The sequence below is a fragment of the Ornithodoros turicata genome, chromosome 4 (assembly GCF_037126465.1).
Source record: "Ornithodoros turicata isolate Travis chromosome 4, ASM3712646v1, whole genome shotgun sequence".
Classification (NCBI taxonomy): Eukaryota; Metazoa; Arthropoda; class Arachnida; order Ixodida; family Argasidae; genus Ornithodoros; species Ornithodoros turicata.
Window position 1 is genome coordinate 80,681,942 of NC_088204.1, and position 22,202 is coordinate 80,704,143.

Genomic DNA, 22,202 nt, shown 5'->3' on the forward strand with positions numbered 1-22,202 from the left:
GCCAAAAGTTAGTCAGAGGCCGCCATTTTGTACTTTCTAGTATCTTCGTGTTTTGAGCGGTTGGGAGAGCAGAAGCTGTTTAGTTCCTTCTTTTGTGAACGGTAACAGGTGAGTAACGTGCAGGGATTATAGGTTACTCCCATTTCACTCCCATCTGCCTGAAATTGATGTCCGCTGTTCGGGAGTCTACTATAGTTTTTCTCACGTTTGTACCTCGATTGCACAGTGGCATCCGGGCGCGCAAGCTGCCGTCAATATTTATGGCTCGTATGAAATTCCAGCCTCACTAAACTAGTGTATAGTCGTTCTTTTCACTTGTATGCTTAATATACTCAAAAGCCTTTGTTTTTATGAATCCTTCAACTTGAGCAGGCATTGGCAGACATTCAAACCAGACGATTGTTGTAAGGGCGTTGCTATCTCTGCATGCACGCATCATCTGCTCGGTATCTGTATCAGTAGTTCATGTTGAATCATCTACGAACTATGCCTGGAAATAATTGTTTCCGCATACTTTTTGAAAACGAAAAAAGTAATTATTCGACATTCCTGCCGCAAAGCACTGTTTGTAACTCGCAGCACCCATACCAAAATTCCAGACAAAATAAAACGAAATAATGTGTTTTTTTAATTCCGTCGGAGTCCTGTTTGGCCCAAAAATAAAAATACAAACGCTACCGTTCGTACGTGTACACAAACGTTGTTTCCTGTTGCCTTCATGCAACTTCACTGCATTACTTTCTGCAAAGATTAGAAATGCAACAAGTATGACTGATGATGATGATTTGAGCATTACTGACCTTCCACCTTTCGCACGTGAAGCAGAGATAAGGCAGTGAAAAGAGCAAAAGGTGGAGTATGGCAAGTCGTGCGGTCAGATTAGAAATCTTTGGATGATAAGTATGTATATAACAGATGCTGCAAAATGCAGCGCAAATTGCCCACCAGTGTTATAGGCGTATATACTGATAAAAGGTTCTCCAAAGTTATGGTCCCAGAGCAACAATGTAATGAAGGCACATGTTGTGCACTGTGAGGATACAAAGTCAGTCAAGTAGTAATTTGAAGTTTACTTATCCTCTAATCAACTTACTTTAGTTTACTTATCCTCTAATCAAATCTAATTTATGAGAACTATTAGCTAGAAAAGCTCATTCTGCACGTACAGTCGTGGACAGAACGTGGTCTGAGATGTGTCAGCCTGTTAAGGTTTCTATGGTTACCACTAATCCCAGTTGCAAGATGGCAGACGACAAAGAAATCACCGCCCCTACGGAAGAGGAGGAGGAGAACCCAAACTACAAACCTCCCGCTGCAAAGTCCCTGAAGGACATCGTGGAGGCCGACAAGGAGGACACATCCCTGCAGAAGTACAAGGAGACCCTCCTAGGCAGTGCTACCACAGAGCACATCATTCTAGGTACAGACAAAGTGCTTATAGTCACGTCGTCTTCCAATGCTGCGTGTGCTGGGACTATCTCACGACATAAAACCACCCATTATCCTTATTACGCATCATTAACGGACATTTCGACATGTGCCCATGCCAGTGGTGTTTGTTTACAGTTTGCAAGAAATGCAGCGATCTATTCAGATGTGATTGTTTAGTAGTTCCTCTTCTGCTATAAGAAAAGGGTCTTGTCCTAGTAGTAGTAGTACATCCTGAAGGTGGACGTGCATGTCTTATAGTCCCGTAATAGTCTCTCGTTGATGCCCACAGAGCCGGACAACCCTAGCTGCGTCATGGTGAAGAAGCTGCAACTATTAGTCGAGGGCCGCCCAACCATCGAACTGGACCTCTCAGGTATGCAACGTAGAAGAATGTACTGGGCAGACTTCACGGTGCTCTCCGTCAAAGATGGTGTGGGCCGTGAACTATTGCTAGAGAGCCTCGTTGTAAAACCCATTCTCATTCTTCGATCGATTTGGGAAAGATGTAAAATCCAAACAACTATGTATTGCTAGCGTCCCCGCATGGACTATTGTGTGGTAGTCTCTACTGTGCTTTTCGTCCAGGTGACCTGGAACAGCTGAAAAAGAAACCATTCATGGTCAAGGAAGGCATACCGTACCGCATCCGTATTGAGTTCTTTGTTCAGCGGGAAATAGTCACCGGCCTCAAGTATGTCCAGAGGATATTCCGACACGGACTGCAAGGTGAGCCTCGCACAGTGGGTTGCCAACCAATTTCTCTGAAATCATCCAAATTGTATAAGAATTGCTGTGCAGCTAAATTTACGAGCTGGCAACTGTAATCTTGTCATCTCAACGGTCATTTGCAATGCCGAAAGCTGTCTCATTGGTTGTTTCAAGGCGTGGCAATATGCAGGGTGTCTAATGAGCACAGATTTTCTATTAAAAAATCTCATTAGAGAAGCATAGATGTAATTTTTTGTTAGTTGGGTTATAACACTCTGTTCAAGAGTACGTGACTAAGAGATAACGAATTACCTCAAGATCATTAATCAACTTTTTAATTACAGATTAGACTGATATATGGGGTGTCTAAAGATATCCCATATAAAAATAAAAATAAAAAAAACACTGAAATGTCTATCAGCAGATTTTGCTGTGCAAATCTGCAAATACCAGAACCAAGCGGGTTAAGTGCAGGCATGACAATCCCCGTTCCGTGTCAGAGGGCAACGTGTTCGAAGCGATGATGCCGATTTAGAGTCGTCACTGAGCTGCTGGTGGCCAGATGAGATGCTGGAGGAGCGCGTCTAAATCCCCTAACTTTCTGCAGTGGAAAATTAATATTTCCACGTAGTGGGATTTACAGATCCGCGGGATACTGTGGGGGCAGACCAAGTACAAAAATGTTTCAGCATTCTCCAAAGATAAAAAATTATCATCATTCTATGCGTTTTCATAGTAGCTGGTTGCTGTCGTCTGCGACGGTAGTCGCACGTCCGCTCCTGCGCGTTGAAATTTCCATTGTCCAATCACGATGTAGACCGCACATGCTGGTGAATAGCACCCCCTGCAGATCGTGCGGACGGGTTCCCGACAGGGGTCGCCGATTATGACGCGGTTGTTATATTTAGGGCCTGACTTTTTCGGGTTTTATTTTTGGCCAAATTCGGGGGGTAAATATCGGGTGATATTTTTCATTCGAAAATTCGGGTGTATTCGGGTTAAATCCCGTTACGGCATATTCTGTCGTCAGAAATTCGGGTGTATTCGGGTGATTTTTTTTTTTTTTTTGTTTAATAAAAATTTGTCGTATCATGGAACTAATGTTTAGCAATGTTATCAAACTTTATTTTAATGCACGCTTACGAGTGTGCCACACGACCCGGATGTTTTCGGGTAGATTCGGGTTAAACCCGAATTTTACAGATTTCGTTCGGGGGGTAAATATCGGGCGGATACGGGTTTAACCCTAAAAAGTCAGGCCCTAGTTATATTCTAGTAGGTCGTGGTTCAGCCGCGCAAGCGCCAGCAGTACCGGTCACGACCGATTGATCGAAATCCTTGTGTAATTCCAAAATAATATAGAATATTCCGCGAAAAAAAAGAACACACCTTTCAGAGGGGAAACAGCAGGTTCCGCGAGACACTGCCGATTTTCGCGGAAGGCCGCGAGCTCCGATCGCGTCCTTCCCGCACTCTCTCCCAACCTCTGGAGAGAGGGAGAGACAATCCTTCTCTCACACACACACAAACCCTCTCTCCTGCAGTGGAGAAAATGAACCAGATGGTGGGCTCGTACGCACCAAAGGCCGAGATCCAGTCCTTCACGACCCCGGAGGAAGAGATGCCGTCCGGGATGTTGGCGCGGGGCTCCTACGTCGTCAAGTCTCACTTTACGGACGACGACAAGAACGAGCACCTCAAGTGGGAGTGGGGCTTCGAGATCAAGAAGGATTGGGACTGAAAAGACTCAACACACACCCCCCGCCCACGTTCGCTTTTTTTTTTTTTTTTTTTTTTTCTACCATCGCGTTACGACAAGTGTACATAAGTGTTGAGGGTCTTCCCACGCACCTCTCTTATCGCTTTCTCTCTCTCTCTCTGCTATTGTTTACTCCCTTTGTAAATCGAATTTACGCTTTTTATTATTACGATTATTATTATTTACTCGTTATAAGGCTGTATCAAGTTGCGAGACGCTACAGGATTTTTCTCTCCGCCTCTTTTTTTTTTTTTTTTTCTTTCTTTGCTTTTTTTTTTGCAGAGATACGTTGTCTACTTAAGACGTCGAGTCTGGAGAGCCGGGAGCTGGAAAATATCAGACGACGATATTTTTGAGACGTTTCCTACACACACACACACATACCACCAATGTGCCAATATTGTAGAGAGACCACATTTTTTCACAATGCTCACGAGACGTAAAAGCACAAATCCCCCGATCCCGACGTAAGAGGTGGAGGATGGGTGGGGCCTCACGTTTCCTCCCTCCCCCGTGTCCTCGTGAATGGATTTAAAAGGAAAAGAAGAATCAAAAGTCTCCCTTCCCTCAAATCATGTGTGCGTGCCTTATCCATACAACTGCACATCTCCGGTGTTAACAGCACATTAGCAGTGTGCCAGCAATGCAATAAGAGCACCATGTGTCCGTGCGTGTGTTGGTTCCACAAATTGTTCTTTACGGATGGCTATGCACTGGGTCGGCAGAATGGGCACCGCTGTGTTATGCTGGCTTTGCCCAACCTTGTTTTTGCAATAAATGTATTTAAGACCTGCGCCGCCTTTTCAGTTTTTGTGCAATAATACGGCGTCTCAGTATATACGTCAGAATGATGCGCAATCAACGCAACCGCAGAAAGACGTGCAGTCAACGACATTTACCTGTAGGGAACTTTTGCCGCCTACTAAAAGTAAGTATGCCAAATTTTAATTCAAATAAATTTCTTGAATTGAACTATCAAAATTTTTTTTTTTCTGAGACAAAGCGCATGTCATATTTGCCCCATTTTTCCTACCACAATGGTAATTGCCGTAAAACAAATTTCAACCACGCTCAATCTTTCATCTAGTTGCCGCAAGAAGTGGTGCAAGAAAACTGCGTCTGGAAACTACAGTTTTTAGGAACTTTCTTTTTTTGCTATAACTGTTGTATTAGGAATGTACAACAGGCGCTTTCCATTTCTGGCAAAAAAGACTTCATGCAGAAAACACAGATTTCGGAGTTCAGAAAATTAAAAATATATTTCGATCAAAATTTGATAAAATTACTTGCACTGCGTGGCATAAGTTTCCTGCGGATAAATGTCGTTGATCGCATATTTCTTTTCGTAGCATGCTTTTTGGATTAAAGTTTTTCTGTATTATTACGGAAACACCCTGTATATCTAAAGCCTCGTGTTCCAGGGTTAATCACAGTACCTGTACACATTACACAGTAAGACCTGGTTCTGTGCTCCAATTGGCATCACCATCAGTTTTGGAAAAAAAAAAAAAAACTAGAGCACAGCTCTCCAGACCACAAACCCAGCACCTTATACAAGCACTGTGAACACTAAACTCTCGATACTTTGCACTGCCCCTCGCCATCATGAGTGTCTTTTTTTTTTCTTTTTTTTTTTTCACACCAAAAAATCTGCTGTTTCACGTGACATCACCAGGTTTTATCTCGTTTTACAGCTTCTGATATAAAAAAAAGTTTACCGCCCCCCCCCCCCCAATTTGGAAAACCGTGACACTGCAAATCAAAATTCCAATAAAAAGTTATTTAACGACATTGCATAACACCCACGACCTTTGTTTGTACAGGGGGTCCCATTCCTGTCTAAAAAATTGTGTATCTTGGAACACGTTGCGTTCTCATAATCGCGTCAATTTTTTAAAATAATACTACTAATAATAATCTACCACATTTCACAGGATAGTACAAAGTTCAAATTAGCTACGTATTCTGCTTTTTAGGAGCCTTTTAATGAGCCTTCCAATGCGCCATTGCTAAGTGCGCTTGAATATAAAAAAAACACTTCAATGCACAGTTACATTGCCAAGTAGGACATGTGCGTTGCCAAAATTCTAGGATGCAGCACTTTCGTTTTTCCGATGTCAGTCTAGTGAACCAACCGCGCACAACATACAGGGTATCACAAATTAGAACAAACTCTGTATTTTTACGTTATTCTCTTTATTTGTGCCCAACTCGAACATAATGTCCTCGTCTAAGACACCTGTTCAAATTGGCCAGCAGGGGGGAAAAAGTTTCAAAATACGAAACTTTTTAGATTCCGACTCGAGGACTTGGTCCAAAATCTGCCGCGTCACACCGCAGCAACGTAAAATGTCTAATTAATGTAAGAAAGGGGCTCATAACACATTGGCAAAAACCAGCTTGAGTACAGTAAATGAGAGAGGAAAAGATTTTGCAAAATATGCACCGAGACAAATGCGGTGTTCTAGTCCAGGTAATCTTGTAAAAGGCCAACATACGCACCTACAATTGAATGATGTCAGCCGAAGAAAAGCAAAACAAAAAAAGGGTGAACACAGGGATCCGCACTTCAGGCACCTGCAACGCGTGTACGTCGATTCCAAGCACCGCGTCGCACCGGTGCGACGCCAAACGCTTAGGCATAAACCTGTTACCGGAAGCCGCGCTTCCACAACGAGGACAGAAACAGACCAAACCTGTCAACATTACCGTTCCCAGACGGCCGGTGCCCAAGTCCGACTTGCCTCGCAAGGTGACGACTTGTTGTCAACACATCCCGGGGACAACACCCCGCCCTACACGACCGCACCGTAAGATCTCCACGTCCTGCGGAACATGGGAGTAGTCCGGCTGCTGGGGCGCGACGCGCAGATCTCTCGCAGGATACGTCCGAAGAAGTTGGTCTCCTCCAGGGACTCCGACGACAGCTGGAAGTCGAAGTCCGCCACTTCCACGCGGATGCGCCCGCGGGTACGCAGGTGGTACCCGGTACCCGCCGCCACTATGCTCAGGGCCAGCAGGGAGCATATGATGGGCAGCAGGACGGTAGACAGCTGCCGTTGATGGGAGACTGCAGCAACGAGCCACGGAAACATTGCAGCGATAGTGTTGTTGTTGTTGTTGAAGGACTGACCCTTCGGTGTTAGAGAAGCTAAATCACTCGATACGCGGCAAATCACGTCAGGAGCTGTACACGTCACGTGCCTCCGGGCTGGTGTCACCTCCGTTAAATTTGAGGTTGAAAATCTGAACGCGACACTGTTCGTGCGTTCACATGAGCGACATGCTCGCGGAATATTCCGGTGGAAGCAACAGCAACTGCCTCATCTCACGTAGCAGACGACACGATGGATTCCATAGCAGACGACAACTTGGGTCCCGTCGTCTGCTACTTGTGACCGCGCCGCAGAATGTTCCCCACGGTTAGAAGAGGGCGAAAAGGTATGATGTTGAGTGCTCACGTGACGGCAAAAAGCTACAACGTTTTGCGTATCTTCCGCTGGAGTTTTTCGTAGAATGTCGCTCATGTGAATGCACAGTATTTTGAAGGTGACAATGTATGTGACAATGAGGAATGCTCTTACGTGGCACGGATTCACTTACAGAGCTTCGAACGATATAACTCGCAGCCAGTTTAAACTGTGTCGCAAAACATTGTGACTGGCGCTACGAGGAAAGCCTAGCCTGGAAAAAAAAATTAATCAAATGAAAAAACTGTTGGCTGCCACCGAGTTTGAGCTTCGTGACATCGCGATTTGCACTTTGCTGAATGAAAGCCTATCGAGAGTTTGAAGACAAGTCTTGCACACGGTTAAATTAATGCTCCTTCGACACACTCACCTCACACCAGAGGGAGGTGGTGGTGGTCTGGAGAGTCGAGTATGACAGCAGACGACACAAAGAATTTGTCGAGTGTGTCACTCAGAAGGATGACCAATGCCCTAGCCAAGCCAAGCCAAGGCATCCCATAGCATGCAGTTAGATGGAGCTTTGGGAGGAGGCTCATGGCATAACACACGCCTCATGTCCAATGAAATGTCAGCAGCTCCACGGGACTCATCTAGGTCCCCACATGTCACAAGAATGGAGTACCTCTAATCTGGCCCCTGTACCCCCACAATGTTTGGTGACGTCCTTCACTTTCATTACTGTGCACCTTTACTATTACGTAACTATGCAAGTGAGACGACGTGGCTTGAAAATGTCTAGATTTTACAGTTTTTTTTGGCTGATTTATTATAGTGTGTACGAGTTTGGACAATCATTATTTGGACAATTTAGACACACCCAGACCTTTAATAAAGTCCATTTGCTACAACTGAGTAATATTGAATAAGAGTTCTTCCGCAGTAGCGTCTTTGAGGATCGTGCTGAGGAAACATGACATCCCTAAGGGCTGCGATGTTCGGTAGAGTCCACATAACATGAGTAACGTGCACGTAACACATCTTTGCAACACACCACTGACAATCGTGGCGTAAATAACCGTTAAGTTAGTTAACGCTCACCTTACAAACTAAAATAAATAGGGGGTAACGCGCCGACACAAAGTGTGCGGAGATCTATAATCAAAAATTCGTATTGGCCCGCAACGTGTGTTGATATCATGGCATGCTTTCTAGGAACGGAATTACTACTGCTCAATTCACGCACGTGACTAGTACTTATAGTACAAGTGGCCCCAGTGTAACAAAATGTCAACACAATCACTGCTATTATCACTATCGCATCAATTATATACAAATTAAAAATCACAATCTCGCAACACACAGGTCAAGAGCACCAGCTTGTATCTGAGAGTCCCACCAATGCTCTATGCTGCATGAATGGGCATCGTTCAGGTTTCAAACAACTTCAACGTCAACGTCCTATCACCACGGGGTGGTACGTTAATACTTGGCACCACTCGGACGATCGGTGGAGAATTCAATTGAGTGACAGATAAGGAAACGGAGCTAAATAAAGGAAGTTCTAACTTTTTTTACTTGAGCATCAAAGGGCTTCCTCTATCCAGCTTCCCTCTGTGAGCTTCACCTCGCCACAGACCAAAAAAAAAAAAAGAGTCACGAAGTACTATAGTACTTCGCGTCTTGTATGCACCTAAGGTATATAGTATCACTACTTCGCTGCTTGCATTTAGTGACAACAATCTGAAATGAACTGAAACAACATTCCATGGTAAAATCAGTGGATGATGTTGTGGTACTGTTCCGTGCGATTCTCCCCCGAGGGTTTTAATTAATCGCCGATTAATTAATCCGTTCAAACCAATGTGCATCGAAAATATCGAAAGGGGTCCACCCAGCCCTTTCTAGTCTATATGTCTGTACTGTATAGGTCCCCTCGACTGCGAGGTTAAAAGTTAGGCACAAAACAGTCCCGTTCTTCGATACAATATCTGCGAGCTTACGCATACGGAACAGGGCTCCCTCTGCTCCGACACAATGTACTATCTTTTGTTGCAACGCGTGACACCAGTTCTTATCAGCGGCGCGATAAATCCAACTTATAAATGTAACCACTATCACACTCAGTCTGGCACGTCGCTCTCCACGAACGGCTTGGGGTCGATGAGCGGCCCCTCTGGCAAGGATGGCGACCCACGAGACGGGAGGCAGGACTCTCGACAGGATCCGAGGAGACGCTTCCAGAAGGTCTGCTCCACGAGGTTGAGGTCCCCGTGCTGGAAGTCGAAGTCCGCCACTTCGACGTGAAGGTTCCCGCGCGTGTGGACGTGGTAGGCGGCGCCGGTGACCAGGATGACGATGGCCATCAACGAGCAGGTGATGGGCAGCACAATGCTCGACAGCAATCCCTTGTGCGACACTACAAGGGACTACTACTTAGACTGTGTTGCTGGACGGTGAGGTTGGGGTGGGGGGTGTCAAAGAAGTGCGACCTCGCAGCCGGTACAAAACAACACCACATGGCAAGCGGATCGTTCGGCAAACACGTATATACCACGTATTTGCACGATTCTAACGCGCGCACTTTTTTTTCCTCAAAGTCAGGTAGGGACACGTTACAGCAGAGCTCCAAAAAAGGAACTTCAGAAAAAGAGACGTTACTGTAACATTACTTGAGGAAACAAAGGGAGATCATTTTCGCCTGCAAAGCTTAGAGGAAAGGTTTTACTGGCCCCAGGCTCGAGCATTGCCTCGAGCTGGGGAATGCACTTGCAAGTATGCCAAGGAGCTGTGACTAAGCTGACTTATAGCGCTGTCAGACAGGCGCACTTACGGCCTTAACAGTTACGGCCTTAAGTACATACGGTCATTAACTCCTTGCCAGACGGTCAGCCATACGGCCTCTGCGACGAAACTGAGATGTAAGGGCAAGAGAGTTCCCACAAGACAGTTTACGGCGTTACCTCGAAGCTGCCAAAGCCTCGTCACCAAACGCCATGAACGGGACGGCGCAGATTTCACTTAATTTGAAATAAAATGTTTTTATGAGACGTAATGTTCTGACAACATTTTTTCATGTTCTGATTAATTTTGCACTTTGCTTCTCACTCTATCTCGTATGACCAGTTGGTAGTGACGTCCTCGAACCGCTGCACTTCGTGTCGTCTGCATCCAAAACTTTGTTGCTCAACAAAACATCCAAAGTGCTTCGAGGCAAATCTACTTTGCTGTTGTGTTTTTCAAATTGACGAAGCACTAACTAAACGTTGTTTCCGAGCGCTCATAGCGAGAACAAATGCGACTTCGCAAACCCCGTTCAACGTTCACAGATGTATTTATTGCTGTGGACGTCATCGGCAAAACGCCTTCAAGAATGCTGTCTCGCAGCCTCCCATGGTTTAAAAGCCAATTTTCCAAAGTCCTTTGGGCTTGTCGTCAGACAGAGGTTTAACAGTTTCCCTGCTGATGCGTATGTGCATTCCATAAAACATGTTTTATGAGGTATGTAGCGCTCAAACCTCAATTTTTTATCACTGCGGTAGAATCGGCATCTGTGTAAGTTTCTGCATTTTTGGGAGTACAATATACCTGTACGTTACATCTGGGGGCACGTTAGAACTGTGCAAATACAGTACATATTTGGAGATAGGTTACAGCTGTTGTTACTGACGAGTTTATCTCCATATTGTCACGACAGGTACTGCGTGGGACAAAAGTTTACGGAACGCCGTGCTGTCGCATTTCTCCGCCGGAGCGACGTCCAAGCAACAAACGGGAGCAGACACACATACTGAGAGATGGATAGAACAGCCAGCCACCCGTTTCTTATTCGATCTCTTCCTCGTAGCCAGCAGGGGGCCGCCCCCGATGAAGCCAGTGCTGTGTTCCGTATACTTTTTTCCCAAGCTGTACCACTTAAAGGCAATGCGAACAACGAGAAAACGAGAACGTGCCAAGAAAGCGTTGGAAACACAACATAAAAAATTTGTACAGACATAAATAAGTGAGCATGTTTCTCCACCAAAATCTGTAGATCTCGGAGATGCAAAGACGAGCAGGCATCACGGGGACCGTGGTGATGACTACCGTCATCCGACACCATGATGCCTACCGATGCCAGCAATGGCTGGACTGGGAACTGTCCCAAGTGTAGACAATTTCTTTATAAACAGAGTAAGCTCTCAAAATGAAAGACATTGCGCATACAGAGTTAGCACGTACTTATATGCTATCTGTTCCATAGAAGTGGTGAAAACTGCAGGTCTGGTATGCAAGCAACACAAAAAGCAGATACACAGCATGAAAGCAAAGCACCAATGCACCCCCTCGACTATGCAGGAAAGCAGCATATGGATGCTTACGTCATTATGCAACCTTTTAATTACTGTATGTATGCCTTCGTAAACTATACCAGTACCCCAACACCGGGTTATTGTGTTATATGTATATCTAAATTAAATTAATCGAGCACTATCAGATGAACAGGAAGGGCATATTGACAACCGGGTGTTGGCTATGGGGCACATCGTCGCAGCGAGTCTTAACTGGCCAACATTTAGTCGCGTGGAGCCGCCGATCTTGCATTGGACGTAACATGTGTCGTATCATGGGTGCAGTTTTCTATGTACAGCTCCAGTCAACCTTAATAATAACACTGGAAAAAATATGATATCGTTTCCGAGGGCGATTACAGCCACCCCTGGGACCATGAGGAAATCTTAATTGAACAAAATTATTCCGTTAGTTTAACGCGAGGATTTTGTTCACTTAACATTCCCCCAGTTCCCCCAAGGGTGGCTGTCATCGCGCTCGGAAACGAGACCAAATTTTTTCCGGCGTTATTATTAAGGCTGACGGGAGCTGTACGAGGCAGCAAATCAAGGAAGAGCACATGCCTGGGCTGGCTAAAAATTTCGAGCTCAAACCAGACGACAGGTTGGGTTCGGGCTTTTCTTTGGGCCCGAGCTTGTGTTAGTTGTTCTTTCTCCGGTTCTTCAGGACGGTTTGAACGGACCACACGAATTTGTGCGGCCGTGTTTGGATAGGAAAGGAGCCTCAGGATGGGCTGAATTCTCGGCAGCTGGGTTGGGACAGGGGTGAGTTGTACTTAGGGTTCTTCATTTTCGGGTTAAACCCAATTTTTCGCGATAGTTCCCCCCCCCCCCCCCTCGAACAAGTTTTCAAGAATTCGGGTAAAACCCGATATCTACCCAACATCCTTGCAGTCCTTCAACTTGTCGTTCTAGGTAAACCGTTGGGAAAAGTGAATCATATTATCAGCAAAAAGAGCTATTTGTGACAACCTATTTGTCCACCCTTTATAATCCCATCCTGCAGGAGTCAAAGAGAAGCTTTTCTGGAGCTCAGGCAAGTGTTTGAATATCATCGCAAGCAGCACAATATCACTGCCCAATATTGGCACAATATCGGTCCAATATTGGGCCGGTATTGCCAATATTGGTCCAATATTGGGCCAAGAGGTTGCACTACTTGGGGTGGTCACTCACTGCCCCAGTTCCAAGCGGAAATATAAAGATCCTTGTTTCTCGTCCCAGTGTCGCAGCAGTGGCTTGTTTCGTATGCCTTTCATTTCACCCGAAAATTCCCCGACGACATAACAAACAGAGATCGTAGCGCCCGATTTCTCCCCCCGAATTCTCGCGTATAAATAGCACCCGATTTTTCCGCCCGAAATTTGAAAAAAATCATAAAACCCAAAAACGAAGAACCCTAGTTATACTTAGGGCCTGATTTTTTCGGGTTTTATTTTTGGCCAAATTCGGGGGGTAAATATCGGGCGATATTTTTCATTTGAAACTTCGGGTGTATTCGGGTTAAATCCCGTTACTGCATACTCTGTCGTCAGGAATTCGGGTGTATTCGGGTGATTTTTTTTTGTTTAATAAAAATTTGTCTTAACATGGAACTAATGTTTAGCAATGTTATCAAACTTTATTTTAATGCACACTTATGAGTGTGCCATGCGACCCGGATGTTTTCGGGTTAAACCCGAATTTTACAGATTTCGTTAGGGGGGTAAATATCGGGCGGATACGGGTTTAACCCTAAAAAGTCAGGCCCTAGTTATACTTCACGAGTTTGAGTTCGGTGCGGATACAATGATACAATTCCGGTACAATGCCGTGCTCCAAAGGAATGCTTGGAATGGAATGTCGAAGGTTAGTCCAGAGTATAGAACGGAGCGGGTATACTTAGGGCCCTCGGTTTTCGGGTAAAACCCGATAAAGCCCGTTTTTACCCCCCGATTTACATCAAAATAGTTCGGGTTTAACCCGATAAAACCCGTAAACCGGGCTTCCGAAAGTGCAAACCAAGGACTTGATCCGCACACGCGCGAACTACGGCAATCGCGCGACGGCTCCCGACTTGCTCCCGACCGCGCCGCGTCTTGCTGGTAAAGTAAACAAAACAACAAAACAGGTCGGGTTTGTAGACGCTTGCATGCAGGTCCGATTTCTAGCGTGAAAAATGTTCCTTTGGTAGGCGTCACTATTTGAAAGTTGGCTTCACCTAACACTTCCGTGTATTGCGGTCAAGCCCACTTCAGCGAATGCTTAGTGTTGCTTAAGTGTACGTTTGTAGATTTAGCGGAACTTTTCTATTCCTTTATTTGTGTTACGGGAAAGCCATCTTTAACCCATGACATCGTACACCTTGTTTAGTGATATATTAGGTTAGATTAGTGCGGCTGTGGCAGCTTGCCTCGCACTCCCAACTTCATTATTGAAGCGGCCATGGTCCTATTAATCTAACCTAACTTCACTAAACTAACCTAAGACATCATCAACTTGGTTACTTTAGTGATAAGATAGATTATTGGCACCATGACAGCGTCCCTTGTCCCTCAAAATCCGTTTCAATGATGAGGTGAAGCCGCCTTGCAGAATGGCAACGCCAACCAAAGTAATACCCTGGTTTCGTACCAAAAATGCCCTGCGTTTTTCACACCCGAAGAAATGTAGTCTGCTACATGAAAGCTTGTGTCAATAAGTAAGTTGAAAACTTCAGTGTTGTATTTTGTACTGTTAGTGCTTTCCGTGGACGTCGACGAGACATTTGTGCTGTTACCATACAGAAACCGACACTGAAGATCTTCGGTGTCGGTTCCTGTATTTTGTTTATGTGATCTACAGGACTTGACTCCCCTCTTCGTATACGACTGTGCTGTTACCAAAAATAGTAAAGGAATCAGGAAAAATCACGCTAAACAGCGAAGAAACAGACTTATGCAACGCTCCGCGTTCCTTGAAGTGGGTTTGCCCGCAATACACGGAAGTGTTAGGTGAAGCCAACTTTCAAATCTTGTAGGGAGTATCTTGTATCAGCAAAGTACGCGGAGTAGTAAAGAGGATGCAGCAACAGCCAACGATATACGAGGCATACCAACGCGAGCGCGAGCATGCTCTCAATGCTCATCGATGGATACAGTGATGGATGCAGTGGTTATACAGTGAATTATCTACCAGTCTCTTAATAAATATTCTTTCACTTAATTTCAACACTCCACAGACCGACCGCTGTGGCATCGCTCATGATCTCAGTTGTCTCGCGACGTATGCCCCCAATTATTAATTAATTAATTTCAACACATAAAAGTTTTTTTTTTTCACCCGAAAATACATCACTTCTCAGTATATCACCCGATTTTACCCTGTTTGGCAGGTCCTGATTTTCAACCCGATATTTACCCCCCGATTTTCACAAAAAATAAAACCCGAAAACTGAGGGCCCTAGGTATACTTCCTTAAATGTGCAGTGCAAGCCACAAGCAATTTCTTTTTTTCGTTTTTTTTCCTGCTAAATGTACGACGACTACAATACAAGTACACAATAGGAAAACAATAGCAGCGAACTAGTGCAAGGGAGGGCCCTCGATCGGCACATGACTGCAAGTCCTCCGCCATCCTTCCAAGGGCACTACCCAGGGACGGGTACGGGTACGGGGATGGGTACGGGTACGGGTAGCGTTACTTCACTTCGTGACACAAACATGGCTTGCGAAGGCGCGATCATTCACAGGGATGATTTTGTGACAGCAGCACGTGTGGTTTGCAATTTTGAGTTATGACCGTCCCACGATTAGCCGATTTTTTTGGAGCACGCTCATAAACTAGATCGCTCCGCGATAATTAAAAGATAATTTTTGCGTGGCTGCTCCCGATCACAACCTCGATGAATTAAGCTGAGCTTCTAGAAGTTCTCTAAATGCCATTTCCTCGCTCCTTCAGTGGTTAGCACTAGTGGTTAGCATGTTTTCACCAGACTGCCCCAAAGCACACGTGTAGCAGCAACAAGCAAACAAGAGAGAGCATCTGTACAGTGCCCATTGAAGGGGTTGTGACACACTGACTGATGTGGTTCATTACGTCACATGGGCACATGGGTCCGAAAAATCTGTCGGCTACTGTATTTTTCTACGTGTCATGGCTGGCAAGATGGAAGCTCCCGAACAAACTTGAGCTTCACCGTGTATTCACACGAGCGACATTCGCCGCAGAAGCGGAAGGCGCGAAAAACGTCAAACCAACGTCCAGTGTTCACGTACACTGCTCCGTGTCCGTGGGGAATATCCTGCGACACAGCCGCAAGACATTCTGTAGCAGACGACAGGAAAGACGCTGACGGTGTCGTCTGCTAAGTGAGCAGTACGCCCAATCCCGATATTCCGCACCGTGTGAATGTTCAACATAACACGAGACGGAACTTCGTCTCTCTGAGCACTGTTTGCGCTTCTTCTTCCACTAGAATATTCCGTGAGGATGTCGTTCGTGTGAATACACAGTCAAGTTCTGAAGTCAGGGGAAGGAGAGAGAGAACCATCCCCGTTGGTTCTCGTAAGCACGTGACCTCTCTCGCAGCAACCTCATTGGTCGAGACGCCTGCCATGATGTCACGCGAGTTTCAGTACTCACAGTGCCGATTTTCTCTGCGTCTATTGCTATCCCTTTCACTGTAGAACTTGGAATCCATATTCGTATCGATGCAGATAACCATCTTTTACATCCATCTTGAGCATTTTACATCTATTTACAGCGAAATGTCACAACTCCTTCGAGGCACAATTAAAGCAACTTGCACGGAGCAGACAGAAAAAGAATCGCCCAGGAAGAGAAAAATGAAAATCTTACCATCGTAAATGTGCACTTCCATGTTCTTGACGTACGGCTTCTGCTGGACTATGTTCTTGATGATGATCGCGATTATATAGGCCCCGTCCTGCGGGAAATAGTGAACCACTGGGAACTGACAGATGTTGGTGGTGACCGGCTCGTCGCACGTCAGGTTTGCCGTGTCTTGAGACGTCGTGTTGCCAGGGAAGTACTTCCAGCAGTAGCTGTAGGGAGAGCTGCAATCGAGAGGGAGAGAAACGTCCTTAAAACGTCCTTGAAACGTCCTTAAAACGTGCCAGCTCGTCCGGACTTGCACATGTGCTCTCATCACCCGCACGGTACACGGTTGCATATTTACTTTTAAAGGAGCAGCGTAAGTACTTATAATATAAAACATCCGTTTTCAGATGCTTATGAGTATTCAAAAACAAAAGCAATGAGCGCAGTAGGTCCATAGTGTGCATGTGCTCAAGCAGCACAATGTACTGAAAGTAGAGTGCAATAGGGGTGGACGGGTAGGTGGAAGACCTTGAACAGACTCTTGAAGCTACGTAACACTGATAAGGCACATACCGTCCACCCCTATTGCACTCGACTTTCAGTACATTGTGCTGTTTGGGTGGTGCCTTTGATCATTATGTGCAGTAGACACCTTCGCACTCCTTTCCGAAAAACACCGTCCGAGATTGAGTGAGGATTACGTCGCTCTCTGACAGCATTGCTATTCCAACTCAGGTGGTTTGCGGCATCAACAGGTTCCACCCTAGCGACCGGGCTGTGCCATTTCTGTTGGCAAGCGAGAACTCATCCTGTGTTCCTGGGAACACAGGGAACTGGGAACTCATCCTGCGAACACTCACGTGTTCCCGGTTTATCGGAGTGTCTTTCTGAACTGAATTGCGCAGTGGTAAGGCTCAATTTTTGCGAAAATATTTTGCGTGCTCACTACAGACACGGTGCTCGATGAACCAAGCGTGTTTCACGGCAGTCATCTCTCTCCTCTTTTACGAAAGGGCAAACAGCAAGGTTAAAAGGCTACCATTTTGAGAACACCTCAGAGCGGCGGTTCTCAACTGAGGTCCTGGCAACTTTACCCGGAGGTTCCGCGAACGTGGTACTGGCGAGCTTCTGCGAATTAAAACTTGAGTGCGTACCGAGGCTCGCCCACGGTCACCCTTGGTGCCCGACCATGTCCGACATCTCATCGTTGGCATCGGGACTGGCATCAAGATCTGTGACAGCTCTACACTCTATGGAGAGTGGAGCTAGCACCATGGGCGTACCGACAGAGGGGCAAAGGGGGCCGTGCCCCCCCCCTCCCTGTAGCTCCAAGGTTATTCGTGAAAATTGTATGCTCCTTAGTCACAGCTCCAGAAAATCCTGGGATTGCCCATCGCTAGCACCCATTGTTATCGACATCTACCAATGGTGCAGCCTCAAAATACAGGATTTATAATAAGAAGAAATAGACTGATAAAAGTCAATGACTCTCTATTCGTACGACATCTACACGGCTGCATCTACCATTGTGGTGTTGAAGGTCCCTCGAAGCGTCGTCGACACGATCGCATGTTCCTTTGAATGACCCAGGTTGTGAATCGCTGCCTTAGAGGTTAGGACAGAGGGTGGGTCAGTTTGAGATGCGTACCCCTGTGCATGCAGGTTATCGTATCTTGAGAAAATACTGTGTGCCGAGATGAACTACAGTGTCGCGACGACGTCTCGACCTTTGTGCTGCGCCGGCTAACCAAGAAATACGATAGTTATAGGTGTATTCGGAAAGCAATACTTTACCGTGAGCTAAAATTGAAAGAAGGCAGCATTACAGCAGGAAACAGAAACGGAGCATGCAATCAGTTTAATGTAGGATGAAAAAAAAAAAAAAAACTCGCCTGCCATTACAGCTGACTTGTAACGAAACAACATCCCCATGTCGAAGCCATAACTTTCCGTCCACCTGGACTGCCGTTATGGGATCTAGAAAATAATGGACAGTCAGTAATGTTGCATTCAGATTAGGTGTGCTGGGCACATATAGAGCATATTAGATCATTAAAAAGATTACAGGGCGTATGTAGTCCATCAAAACCTTCTTTTGTGCCTGTTGGTTAATAATAGTATCCATCCTTTAAGAGCACTAAAAATGCTTAGGCAAACCCATACACGAACACAATATATACTGGCAAGCACTAGCCAGGGTGTTGTGTATCTGTATTGGGGTGGGCGATGGGGTGACATACGGATTTTGAACACTTTTAACGGATGGATTCGGGGTACATGGTACGGGGATGGGGTACGAAAAAGTGGATGCAGGATACGGGGTACTGGGTAGTAGGTATGGGGTGCAGAGTATGCTATGGGAATGTACAGCACAGGGTATGTGGAGCAGAGTATGAGGTGCAGGGCATGGGTTGCAGGGTATGAGTTGTAAGAAATGGGGTGCAAGGCATGGGGTGCAGGGCATGAGTTGTAAGAAATGGGGTACAAGGCATGGGGTGCAGGTTGCAGGGTATGAGTTGTAAAAAATGGGATACAAGGCATGGGGTGCAGGGCATGGGGTGCAGGTTGCAGGGTATGAGTTGTAAGAAATGGGGTGCAGGGCATGGGGTGCAGGTTGCAGGGTAAGAGTTGTAAGAAATGGGGTGCAAGGCATGGGGTGCAGGACATGAGTTGTAAGAAATAGGGTACAAGGCATGGGGTGCAGGTTGCAGGGTATGAGTTGTAAAAAATGGGATACAAGGCATGGGGTGCAGGGCATGGGGTGCAGGTTGCAGGGTATGAGTTGTAAGAAATGGGGTGCAGGGCATGGGGTGCAGGGCATGGGGTGCAGGGCATGGGGTGCACGGCATGGGGTGCAGGTTGCAGGGTATGAGTTGTAAGAAATCGGGTGCAAGGCATGGGGTGCAGGACATGAGTTGTAAGAAATGGGGTACAAGGCATGGGGTGCAGGTTGCAGGGTATGAGTTGTAAAAAATGGGATACAAGGCATGGGGTGCAGGGCATGGGGTGCAGGTTGCAGGGTATGAGTTGTAAGAAATGGGGTACAGGGCATGGGGTGCAGGGCATGGGGTGCAGGGCATGGGGTGCAGGGCATGGGGTGCAGGGCATGGGGTGCAGGGCATGGGGTGCAGGTTGCAGGGTAAGAGTTGTAAGAAACGGGGTGCAGGGTATGGGGTGCAGGGTATGGGTACATTGACAAAACAACAGCATTCTTTATACTGACCCATGGGTGAAACTTCGCGTGAGAATGATCCAATCTTGACACCCGGGCTTGCAGCCTTGCTAACTAATGCCACCACCACCAGGGACACCACGTGCGGCTTTGTGTCCGTAAAGTTGTACTCCAACGACGGGGCGTAGTGCGAGACTCCGTGATCCATCTGTCGAGGCGAACAATTTGCACAGATCAGCACTGAAGCGTGCAGAATAACTGCACGCTTTTTCGCATCACCTTCCAGGCCAGGGAATTGGAGGATTTGTCGAAGAAGCCGCTGGGGTCGTGCAGCTCAAAAGTGAACTTTGTCGTCTTGTTGGTAGAGAGGTACGTCTGGTCGTCCGGCAACGTCTGCCCATCTTGATTGATTACTATCTTGCCCACTATATCACCTAAGTCATAAAGGACAGTGGGAGGGTCTGTACTGTCAAGCAACATTGTGTAAAAGTAGGCACGGGTAAGTAGGTTCGCGCCCACAATGGTAATGTGGGTAAACTCTCACTGCATGTACACCCATGTTTTACCTGCAACCCGCCGTAACCTGCAACCCGCCATAACAATGAATGTCAAGTAGCAAAACTGTGTAAACTCACTAATACATTCACCTATACCAATATAGCAACCGACTGGCTGACAGCAGGAACAACAAAACATTAAAATGTGTCTATTAATGATCTTGTTAACATCATATGAGAACAGAGGGTGTTACAAACTGGGCCGTTTTGCCGTAACTGTCATATGAGAGTTAATGGGTCCTGAAAGACAAGGAAAGTCGTGTTTGTGTGACAATACATAAACAATGTGCAAGTACTATTTTTCTTTTCACAGTAATATCGATCTTGTTGCATCAAAGCAGTGGCTAGCCGGGGGGAGGGGGGGGAGGACCCCATAGTACCCTTCCCAAAATATTTCTATTTCTATCCCACTGGAGGCAAGAACCTCAAAACTTAACAACACTAAACAAGTCCAGCATCCAGACCCAGTTCAATGCTTTCATAAAATATTCGACAAATATTGACTATTGAGCCACACCAAAATGCCATTTTTCGTGCTTAACATTTATAAGTTGAACGAGCTCTTACTGTATATTTGCCTGGACTTCTATAGTTATCCTCAGTATTTTAGTTCCGTAGCCTTTAGCGTGGTTAAATCTTTGCTCGGCACATCGTGGCCACGTCAGCATACGCGGCATTAGATTCAAACTCATCATCGTGATCATCATAAATCGTTAGCACATTTCTAACACTTGAGCATGCCCGAGCACAATCGTTCCAAAACCAAAAGCAGATATAGGTTTATGCTTACGACTTAGTTTAAACTGGCAGGAACCAACAGCCACTTTTTCTCTGGTGAAGAAAAACTGCTTGTAGGCGTCAACTTCCATGTCGTAGACACCGCTTCGGTACTCAGTGCTGACGAACGTCAACTGCAGCTTCCCCGTTCGTCCTCCGCGCACCTCGTGTTCCTTGGGTTCGGGACCGGGGACGTTGTGCCGAAAAATGTACGAGAGCTGGATACCCTGCGGAGCATCCACCACTTCGGCCGTAAATGTGATAGTGGAGTCCAGTATCGCCGGCCCATCGTTTGTTACACTCAGTTGGTATTCTGCAAGATTTGGGAAGAACAGAATAGTCAGTATTTCATTCGGGATCTGGGGTCGGATCAGTTGTCCTCACAACGTCGGGATCAGCATCAGTTGTCCTCACAGGACAACTATGATCACGAGCAATGCTACAGTGTTTTTCTCGATCTGTGGGTTAATTTTGTAGGCCCGGAAGTCCCGGAAGCCCGGATGTTCCTCTTAGATGAAGATGTCAATGGACAAGTGACAAGGACAAGTGACAAGGACAAAGGGATGTGTATAGGATGGATGAGTGTCCTTGCGCATCTGAGCAAGGCTCGTTGTGTTGACAAGAATGCAATTATAGCATGGTGTACTGGTGTCATCTCCCATCGAAGTACGTGGGTTCAATAACACTCACTGCTGATAGTTTCTTGTCAACTGATTTTTCATTGAAAATACGCAGATGGGCGTGGCGAGGTTCACGCGTTGTGTCTGTCCTGTGTTCCATTGGCACTGACTACTACGTCGTGTTAATATACCGAATCGGGGATTATGTTCAAGCACGCATTGTCCTACGGTACAGGTTGGCGACGGACCGACAAGACCACTCCCAGCACTTCGAAAGATTACGACAACGAAAGCACGGTAAGTATCACGAAGCTTACTGATCGACTAAATTATGCAGCATTTCGATAAGCTTAATCGAATGACGTGCATACCATATCCAACAACCAGTAGAGGTAATGTCCAAAGTATGCTAAAACGAAAGCAGTTTGAATACGTCGAAGGCAGTGTCATGCTGTTGTTCTCTGCTGATGCATTGCGATCGAGTGTGGAGTTCCACGAAGACCACTTGTGTAGTTGAACAAACGATACCACAAGTAAGAAAGAAAGAAAAAAACACGAAGACGTGTGACGCGAAACAATGCGAAACCACCCTTCGACTATTGTTGGATATTTGGAAAAAATCCTGTTTGGCTTCTGGCTT

The 22,202-nt window shown here is 46.1% G+C and overlaps 2 protein-coding genes across 3 annotated transcripts; one reads left to right on the top strand and one right to left on the bottom strand.

Annotated features, from left to right (window-relative positions):
* Positions 1-4,067, top strand: LOC135392085 (rho GDP-dissociation inhibitor 1-like). Its single transcript, XM_064622747.1, has 5 exons — positions 1-108; positions 1,236-1,420; positions 1,721-1,804; positions 2,017-2,157; positions 3,684-4,067. The coding sequence occupies exons 2-5, from the start codon at positions 1,243-1,245 to the stop codon at positions 3,878-3,880; spliced, it is 600 nt and encodes a 199-aa protein (XP_064478817.1). The 5' UTR covers positions 1-108; positions 1,236-1,242; the 3' UTR covers positions 3,881-4,067.
* Positions 4,068-6,075: 2,008 nt separating this feature from the next.
* LOC135392083 (uncharacterized) lies at positions 6,076-22,176 on the bottom strand. Of its 2 annotated transcripts, none has more exons than XM_064622744.1 (7): positions 21,934-22,176; positions 20,956-21,255; positions 19,888-20,042; positions 19,660-19,816; positions 18,329-18,413; positions 16,455-16,672; positions 6,076-6,968 (listed from the first exon to the last, which is right to left on the bottom strand). In XM_064622744.1, exons 1-7 carry the CDS (start codon positions 22,010-22,012, stop codon positions 6,694-6,696), a joined length of 1,269 nt encoding a protein of 422 aa, XP_064478814.1. In that variant the 5' UTR covers positions 22,013-22,176; the 3' UTR covers positions 6,076-6,693. The 2 variants fall into 2 exon arrangements, with proteins under 2 accessions (XP_064478814.1, XP_064478813.1); XM_064622743.1 differs by lacking the exon at positions 6,076-6,968 and adding an exon at positions 8,175-9,724 and having other exon boundaries at positions 21,934-22,175.
* Positions 22,177-22,202: the final 26 nt, after the last annotated feature.

Excerpts from the sequence above, each read along its gene's own strand:
- LOC135392083 (XM_064622743.1), bottom strand. The coding sequence starts at position 22,012 with ATGACACTGCCTTCGACGTATTCAAACTGCTTTCGTTTTAGCATACTT. Across the intron at positions 19,817-19,887 it reads CCAATTCCCTGGCCTGGAAG|ATGGATCACGGAGTCTCGCA; the intron begins GTGATGCGAAAA and ends TCGCCTCGACAG. Across the intron at positions 9,725-16,454 it reads GGAAGTGCACATTTACGATG|TGTCGCACAAGGGATTGCTG; the intron begins GTAAGATTTTCA and ends AGTCCCTTGTAG.
- LOC135392085 (XM_064622747.1), top strand. The coding sequence starts at position 1,243 with ATGGCAGACGACAAAGAAATCACCGCCCCTACGGAAGAGGAGGAGGAG. Across the intron at positions 1,421-1,720 it reads CACAGAGCACATCATTCTAG|AGCCGGACAACCCTAGCTGC; the intron begins GTACAGACAAAG and ends TGATGCCCACAG. Across the intron at positions 2,158-3,683 it reads ATTCCGACACGGACTGCAAG|TGGAGAAAATGAACCAGATG; the intron begins GTGAGCCTCGCA and ends TCTCTCCTGCAG.